We start from the raw sequence: 9,151 nt of genomic DNA on the forward strand, positions 1-9,151 counted from the left end.
AAGTACCGCCAAATCATCCAGCACATTTCTGCATCCCCACCACGACTTTCTCCACCTCAATATAGCAGACACTTAGCCCCACCCATTACCTACTTCTGAGCTCTTTTACTTCAAGAATTGGTGACTTTGGAGGAATTACTTAGATCTTGATACTGTTTCAAACCAATAATTATAGATTTATTATCCATATCATTATCCATTGCGTTCATTGTATGTATCCATTTATTCATTGTATCCATTATCTGTGTATGGAGAAGATCCCCATAATCTTCTCCAGAGAGATTATGAACACCTCATGAACAATATTTACAGATTTATCACCCTTTTTCTAGTACTTAGCACACTCATACTCTATTATGTACTCAAATATACCTGGGATTAATCATGACTAAATTAACACATTCTTTGCACAAGGAATGCTTTAATAATTCCAAAAATATAGAAAATTCTTCATCGTGGTCTTCTTGGTTTGCAAATGACAGTCAGGAACCAGGGGCCTGGGCCTGGATAGGAACAAGGAGGAAGCCCTAGAAAACTATTTATTCCTGGGGCTTTGGTCAGTTTTATTTGTAAATGGGAAAGGAAGAAAATAACATGAGGTGGAGGCAAGAGGAAGAAGAAATGAAAAATTCCCAAGTGAGGAGAGGAGTTCTGGAATGACTCCACCACAGGCCTGTTCCCTGTCTCATGCCAGGTGGCATCCTGTCATCCAGTAGGACAGTGGCCGGCCTGCACAGTGCAACCTCCATTTTACCCTGTGGAGAGAAAGAAGATTGGTTCTTTTTTTTTAATTAAGAATCAATTTTATTTAATTTTGGTTGCGTTGGGTCTTCGTTGCTGCACACGGGCTTTCTCTAGTTGCGACGAGTGGGGACTACTCTTTGTTGCGGTGCGCGGGCTTCTTATTGCGGTGGCTTCTCTTGTTGCGGAGCACGGGCTCCAGGCATGTGGGCTCAATAGTTGTGGCACATGGGCTTTGTTGCTCCACGGCATGTGGGATCTCCCCGGACCAGGGTTCGAACCCGTGTCCCCTGCATTAGCAGGCGGATTCTTAACCAATGAGCCACCAGGGAAGCCCAGCAACACTTTTTATAGAAAATGTTGCTGCCAATTATGTAGAGAGGGCCCGTGGCAGCCATGTTTATGTTGCTTAATTTCTTCCATGCCTGTAGCTGAATGAATGGAGCTGGGACACAGGGTCCAAGCTGAACCCATCAGATCCTCCCTGCCAGGCACTTGGACTGGGACTGAGCCTAGCTAGTCTCTATGGTCGCTTAGGACATTAGCCCATAGATTCAGGGCGGACATAGTCTGTCTGGTGGACTGTAGAGCAGAGAAAGCTGGTCTGCAGAGGGAGTAATGAAGCCAATGCACAAAGAGAAGCAGAAACCTGCAAAGGAAAGTTTCCAGCCCTGCTTCCACCCTCTTCCTGAGGCCCAGCTGCACCCCTCGTGTGGGCTCAGCAAGACACCTTGTCCTCTCAGAATAAATCTCCCCCAGCTAGCTCAAGTTGCTCTGTTCCTGCAACCAAAAGAGTTTTGTTTAATACGGTGTCAGAGGAAGAGCCAGATCCCAGGTCTTCTAAGTCGGAGTTCCAAGCCCTTCCACATCCCACATTTTTCTAGGCTGTAGAAAAGGTCAGGTCCTGGCCTACTGTCCCTTTCTCTGTCACTACATCTTTCTTAAGGCTCCGCCCACTAACTTCGTCCCACCATGGCCTCCTTACCAGTTCTTCATCCCCCCTGTTCCGGACACAATTTTTTTCACACAGTTGATGTTTGAAAGAAGATTGAGGCTCAGCAATTCTGAAAGGGAGAAAGAGAATACCCGTCAGAGCACAGGGGACAGTCCCGAAGACTGGCTCTCCCTGCAAGGCATGTGCCACCCAGTGGCTGAGAACTTCCGGACGAGGCAAGTCTTCCCCCTCAGAGGCCCATTTGGACATCCGTACAATGGCTGCTGGAGGTTGGAGATGGTTGGGGGGTGGGGCAGGAGGGGCAGGAGGTCTGAGATTTGAGCCTGTTTACTGCCATACTTCCTAATGGATGGTAGTTCACCCCAAGTGTGGAGGATTCTAGGGAAAGGAAATGCCAAAAGAGGCAGCACAGAGACGAAGGAAAAGTCCTGCCTGAGGAGGGAGGCTCTTCAGGTGAAGAGCCCAGGGCCATTAATCAGAATACAAAGGAGGAGATGGGGGACACAATCACGGACCTGTGGAGCCTCCTGGATTAGCCCTGAGGTGGGAGTTTGCACTTGGCCTTCGGTCAGACCATTAGCCAAAGGCAGCTCTACTTGGTGGTGAGAGCTGAGCCTTCAGGGCCACCAGTTTGGCATTCAGCACTGGTTCTATGAGCCTCAGTTTACTCACCAATAAAGTGGGGTCATACTAGTTTCTACTGCACGGCAAGTTGGATGAAATGAGCTATGTATGTAAAGTACTGAGTATATAATACGCTCTCAGTAAATGCTGGCTGCTGCACTGCTCTACTGCTACTGCCTGTGCAGAGCTTCTCTGGACCCTGCTAGCACACTGCAGAACCTCCTATAGGCATTTAGGGACACGAGTCAACCCTCTGCTCAGTAAAGGGATTCCCTGATTCCTTGAACCAATCCTCTGGGGTTGTTTCCAGGCTGTGTGTGGGAAGGTTGGTCCCGTGAGCAGAGCCTGGTCATCTCTCTCACCTCTCCCACCCTGGGGCCCTGGCCAGACCTTGACAGTCCACTTGGCAAATGTTTTCCGTGTGACTCTTGTCATCATTGCACCAGTAGTGGCTGTTGATCTGGAAGATGCCATAGTCAAAGCTGCCATCTGTATTTTCATTTACCTTTGTTATGTTGAAGTGACTTTCCACGAAAGCCAGGCACAGCCCTTAGAACAGGGAGAAGAGGGTTTTTAGACGGGGGGCCAAGCTGACGGACAAGGAAGACGGAGGAGAAAGGGAGACGAGGAATCAGAAGAAAGGAACAGGCTTCCCTGGTGGTGCAGTGGTTAAGACAACTAAGCCCGTGCGCCACAACTACAGAGCCTGTGCTCTAGAGCCAGCGAGCCACAAGTACTGAAGCCCACGCACTCTAGGGCCCATGCTCCACAAGAGAAGCCACTGCAATGAGAAGCCTGCACAACTCAATGAAGAGTAACTCCCGCTCGCCACAACTAGAGAAAGCCTGCGCGCAGCAACAAAGACCCAACGCAGCCAATAATTAATTAATTAATTTTTTTTTTAAAAAAAAGAAGAAAGGAACAAAGCCTAAGAGGCTAGATGGGGCTAGTGGGCCAGAAACACCCATTAGCTTTTCCTCTCATTCTTCAGTCCATCCACCCATCAGTACAACCACTCATCCGTCCATCTGTCCATGCATGATTTCTGCACTTAATGATCACCTACTGTGTGCCAGAAACTGTGCAAAACCCAGTGAGGGACCTTTAGCTGGCTCAAATGCAGAGGCTGCCTTCAAGGTGCCTATAGAATAAGAATGAAGATATGTACCTAAAAAACCCACAAAGCAAGATGAAAGGAGAGAGTGTTATAAGGCGGTCGTGCCTTACAATTCTGGGCAAGAGGGAGCTATCTCTACCATGGAGTAGGACGAAACCTTTGCACTGGCTGTTCCCTCCACCTGGAATGCTCTTCCGCCAGATGTTTGGGGGACTAGGTCCTTTATTCCATTCAGCACTGCTCAATGTCACCTCCTCAGAGAGGCCTTCCTTGACTTCCCCCTCTAGAACAGTGTCACCCATCACTCCCCACTGCTTTACTCTTCTGCATAGCATTTATCACCACCAGGAAGCACTTCATATATTTGTGTGTTTCTTTCTTGCTGTCTCTTCCCCTAGAATGTGAACACTATGAGAGAAGGAGCTGTGTTGATATCTGTATCCCCAGCGCCTAAAGTAGTTCCTGGGACATAATAAGTGCGCAGTTAAGAATCGTGGAACAAATATCGAATGTTGGGAAAGGCTTCTTGGAGAGGGCTATTTTTTGAACTTGACTTTGAAAAACAAATTAGAGAAAAAGAAAGATGGCCACGGAGGGCATGACCGGGAGAGGAGGAGAAAAGGGGTGTGAGGGTGTGAGGAAACGGCACTCACAGTCGCTCAGGGAGTAGCCCTCAAAGCCATCCAAGTCCTCCTGGTGCAGCACATTGGCCAAGTCACATCGGTTGATGAGGCTGGCTTGATTCACGGCAACGAGACAGCTGACCAAGGAGATGAGTAGCAGGGTCGTCATCCTCAGAGGGGAAGAGACGCAGTGGAGGGCGAGCAGAGGAAGGCCTGCGGGTCCTAGGGTCTCCCAGGAGAGAGAGTCTTCTGGGGAATCTGGAGAGAGCAACCACATGTCCTTGCTTACTCACTGCCCCCCTCCTGGCTGTTTCTCTTTCCCCTCATGTATTATTTTATAAATACATTTTTTTGGGGGGATCTCCTGTTGTTTTGTTTCTGTTTCTGTTTTTGTTTTTCCTAGTCTAAAATTAACGATGCTGGGGCATGTCAAATAGAAATGAGAGCCAGCTCAAAGGGGTACCCACTGGCCAAATCTGGGACAGCATTTTTTGGGTAACAGCTTTACTGAGATATAATTCACAATATATAATTCACATACCATACACTTAATTCATTTAAAGTATACAATTCAATCATTTTTCACAGAACTGTGCAACCAATCCCACAGTCAACTTTAGAATATTTTCATCAACCCAAAAAGAAACCCCATATCCGTTAGCACTCACTGTCTGTTCCACTTCCCTCCAGCCTCTGGCAACCAATAATCTACCTTATATCTCTATAGATTTGCATATTCTGAACATTTCATATAAATGAAGTCATACAATATCTGGTCTTCTGTGTTTGACTTCTTTCACTTCACAATGTTTTCAAGGTTTCATCCATCTTGTAGCATGTACCAATATTTCATGCCCTTTCACGGTTGAATAATATGCCATTGTAAGGATATATCACAATATGGTTATGCATTCATCGGTTTGTGGACATTTGAGTTGTTTCTATTTTTTGGCTATTATGAATAATGCTGCTATGAACATTCGTGTACAAGTTTTTGTGTGGACAAATGTTTCCATTCCTTTGGATACATACCAAAGAGGGGAATTACTGGGTCACATGGTGACCTAAAGTTTAAACTTTTGAGGAATTGCTGACTTCCAAAGCGGCTGTACCATTTTACATTCCCATCAGCAATGTATGGAGGTTCCAATTTCTCCACATCCTCACCAACAGAGTTATTAACTGTCTTTTTGACCAAGGCTATCCTAATGGGTGTGAACTGGTATCACGTTATGATTTTGATTTACATTTGCCTCATGGCTAATAATGTTGATCATCTTTTCACATGCTCATTGGCTATTTGTGTAACTTTGGTACAATGTCTTTTCAGAACCTCTGCCCACTTTTTCAGTTGGGTTGTTTGTCTTTTCATTATTGAGTTGTAAGTGCTCTTTATATATTCTGGGTATTAGAACCTTATCAGATACTTGCTTTGCAAATACTTCCTCACATTCTGTGGATTGCCTTTCACTTTCTTTTCTTTTTCTTTTTTAATAAATTTATTTATTTTTGGCTGCGTTGGGTGTTTGTTGCTGTGCGTGGGCTTTCTCTAGTTGTGGCGAGTGGGGGCTACTGTTGGTTGCAGTGCGTGGGCTTCTCATTGAGGTGGCTTCTCTTGTTGCGGAGCATGGACTCCAGGCACGTGCGCTTCAGTAGTTGTGGCATGTGGGCTCAGTAGTTGTGGCTCACGGGCTCTAGAGCGCAGGCTCAGTAGTTGTGGCATACAGGCTTTTTTTCTCCGTGGCATGTGGGATCTTCCCGGACCAGGGCTCAAGCCCGTGTCCCCTGCACTGGCAGGCAGTTTCTTAACCACTGCACCACCAGGGAAGTCCCGCCTTTCACTTTCTTGATGGTGTTGTTTGAAACACAAAATTTGTAAATTTTGATGAAGACTGATTTATGTATTTTTTTCTTTTGTTGCATATGCTTTTGGTATCATATATGTGAAACCAATGCATAATGGTTTCCAAGGTAATCTGGAACAATTTGACCATCAAAATAAATGATGATAGTGACAGATTATAACCCACTGAATGAGATAGGAATCCATGAGTTCATAACAGTAATAGATAAATAGATACATAATGGGGATTAAAGGGGAGCTCTTCTTGACAAGAAAATGCTGACTGATAAAAGTGTTGGTAGTCATGAAGTTTGAAAATCACCATCTTGAAACCATCCTAAACTGGTTTGAGCAAGAAATAATCATCAATAGATGCTAAATATGAGGGGGTGGGAAGCTTGGTGAAGAGCTGAGTATGTTCATGGTCTTAAAGTATCTCCCCTTGATTGCATGAGAAAAACAGTAACAACACAGTGGAGAAACCAGACAGTATTTTGACCTGGTAATCAAAATTAACACCACCAGTGAGGGACAGAGAGAGATTATGTGCCCCCAGATGTGATACCCTGAGAAGGACACACATCACTCATGCAGCACTCTGGCCAGAGATGCATAACCTGTAGCTAATCTTGAGGAAACAGCAGACAAAGCCAAATGGAGGGAAAATCTACAAGATAACTGGCCTACGTTCTTCAAAATGATCAATGCCATGAAAGCAAAGAATGAGGCTATTTCTATCACTAGGGGTGTGAGTGTGTGTGTGTGTGTGTGTGTGTGTGTGTGTGTATCTTTCCCATTAAACTAGGTGTATGTTCCTGAGGATTCCTCCATCCACTAGCTTCATGAGTCAGGCAGCTTCTTGGACAACATGGCTACCCTGATGCCTGTCTCCTCACGGATGTTTTATTTTGTCTCCTAAGACTCACTCCATTGCAACCTGAGCTTGCGACCATTCTTTTGCCTCTCTCTTCCACCCTACAGTTGCCAGATTTAGCAAATAAAATTACAGGATGCCCTGTTACATTAGAATTTCAGACAAACAACAAATAAGTTTTTAGTATAAGTGTGTCTCATGCAACCTTACTCTGCCCTGACTCAGTAGGGTCCTACAGAGACAGGTATCACTGAACCTCGGAAAGCAGGGAGCTCCATCTCTGCCCATGAAGGCCCCTCTTGGGGTTCCCTGGGGAAAAAGTGGTTCGGGCAGGTGTACCCCCAACTTCCCCTCCCGAGCTTACCGCTCTCCTATCCCTCTCTGACCCCAGGTCCCAGCCGGCCTAGGGCTTTCTGGAAGAATCTGTAGAACAAAGTCGTTTGGGTAGGAGCCTCCTCTTCCTCATGGACTACCCTGTGGCCCCGCCCAGCTCACCGCTCTCCATATTCTAAAGAAGACGGGAGTGCTCAGCCATCCCCAACTTCTGGAACCCCAGTTCTGTGATGTCATCACTCTCCTGGAAATACTCTGGTCTTACATGCAAATTGGCTCAGTCTTGAGGCCAAACTTCAGGCAGAAATGGTAGGTGGGCCTGGAGGGATTGGTGACAACTGTGGGATAGGGTAGAGGGGGCTGGTTGTTCTGTCTGCGCACCTCCCTTCCCTTCTGGGAACAGTACCACCTTTAAGGGAACTCCTTCCCCCATGGGGCTTTAGTGCCACAGTCACAGGGCCCTGCACTCCAGGTGACAGGGTGTGCCCGTGCCCCAACAAGTGTATCTTGAACTGAAATTAGGCAGAGCAGCTCAGCTTCTCCCAGGTAGACTTTGGGTGTGGGGCCAGAGGCGGACAGTTTGGAATCACGTGGATACGGCCCATCCGAGAGAATAAGCCTCCTTGAACAGGGATCAGAGTCCAGACAGGATTCCAGCCCCAGGGTCCACCCTTTCTGCAACCTAAACACCCTTTTGCCCTTACTACTACCCTATGATTCAATAAATGTCCTTTCTTGTGTAAACATGTTTGAGTTGAGTTTCTGTCACTTACAACCAAAAGAGACCATCCAGGAGAGAAAGCATGGGGTTAACCATCCACGGAGTGGTGACCTGACAACCTGTCACCTCCCCATGAAGGCCACACATCTTAGTATCATTTGTCAATGAAGTCTGGGAAACATTTCCACCAACTATAGCAAAAAGGAAGCAAGAGAAAATTCTGTTACTGATGTTCACTCCACCCTCTGAAACAGGGTGATAAGGTCTGACAGAAAGGAAGTAGGAAGAGCTTTCTAAGTGGGCAGTGATGCCCCATACCCTCTGGCTTTGGACTTACCTCCCCAGTGGGACAGCAGCGCATTGCATCTTGGGATGTGAAGGCAGCCGGAGCTCTGGTGGAGGTTGAACTCTGGGAGGAGGGTATTCTCTGGGTACCACTTTATGAAGTATCGTTTGGGGCCAAAAATATGCAGGTGCCTCAGATGACCCAAACTACCATGTCTGTGTAGAATTAGAGACCTGGGTAGGAGGAGAGGCTTCCATAGCCCAGGACCACATGCTGGAAATTGGGCCAGGGGAGGGTGTCCCTGCAGCTTAAAGTCTTAGAGGGGATGATGGCAGCACTCAAAGGGGGACCAGAGGGACCCTCCACCCCCACCACCCAACTGTGACAGACATGAGCCCTGAAAGGATTCCTACCCATTCAAGGACCTGGGACCCAACCTGGGACCCAACTTGGGACCCAAGGATAAATTCTGAATGTTGCAACCTGGGACAAGAAGACATGGAAGCCACAGATCATTGGTCTAAATAAATATTTACAAGTTATAAATCAAACTAACAAGCTGTTAACTAAAATATTTTCTATCCTCATATTCTGACAAACATTCCTTTAAAAGGATAAAATTTTAAAATGTGTATGAAGCTATGGTTTATATATGACTGAAGGTTAGCAAAATGTCAAAGATGAATGAATTTAGTTTTTATTCCACATGTCTAGATGCTCTGTTAATGGGCTGACAATGTTGGGATGAATAATAAACAGATACATAATCCATAAAGGATTATAACTATTCCATGAAATTTATTTTTCTTATCTCCCTTTCAATACAATCACTAATTATATTACTATTATCAAGATTTTTCAATATATTTAAGAATTTAAAACATAATTATATTCAAAGTACAAAATTTTAAATATATTTTCATCAAAAATATAAATTTATGTGAAAAATGTATTAATTTTCTGTTTTCCAAAAATTAGTTTTAAAATATTGAAAGGTATCTAATAATTCAAAAGGCAAAATACAAATTAAAATG

General features: G+C 45.4%; 1 protein-coding gene across 1 annotated transcript; it reads right to left on the minus strand.

Annotated features, from left to right (window-relative positions):
• Positions 1–408: 408 nt before the first annotated feature.
• Positions 409–8,868, minus strand: LYZL6 (lysozyme like 6). The gene is made up of 5 exons (XM_033847844.2): positions 7,142–8,868; positions 4,091–4,318; positions 2,711–2,869; positions 1,727–1,805; positions 409–755 (listed from the first exon to the last, which is right to left on the minus strand). Exons 2-5 carry the CDS (start codon positions 4,227–4,229, stop codon positions 686–688), a joined length of 447 nt encoding a protein of 148 aa, XP_033703735.2. The 5' UTR covers positions 4,230–4,318; positions 7,142–8,868; the 3' UTR covers positions 409–685.
• Positions 8,869–9,151: the final 283 nt, after the last annotated feature.

This window comes from Tursiops truncatus, chromosome 20 (assembly GCF_011762595.2).
Source record: "Tursiops truncatus isolate mTurTru1 chromosome 20, mTurTru1.mat.Y, whole genome shotgun sequence".
Classification (NCBI taxonomy): Eukaryota; Metazoa; Chordata; class Mammalia; order Artiodactyla; family Delphinidae; genus Tursiops; species Tursiops truncatus.

Excerpts from the sequence above, each read along its gene's own strand:
- LYZL6 (XM_033847844.2), bottom strand. The coding sequence starts at position 4,229 with ATGACGACCCTGCTACTCATCTCCTTGGTCAGCTGTCTCGTTGCCGTG. Across the intron at positions 2,870-4,090 it reads GGGCTACTCCCTGAGCGACT|GGCTGTGCCTGGCTTTCGTG; the intron begins GTGAGTGCCGTT and ends CCCTGTTCTAAG. Across the intron at positions 756-1,726 it reads ACAGGGGGGATGAAGAACTG|GGTAAAATGGAGGTTGCACT; the intron begins GTAAGGAGGCCA and ends TTCTCTCCACAG.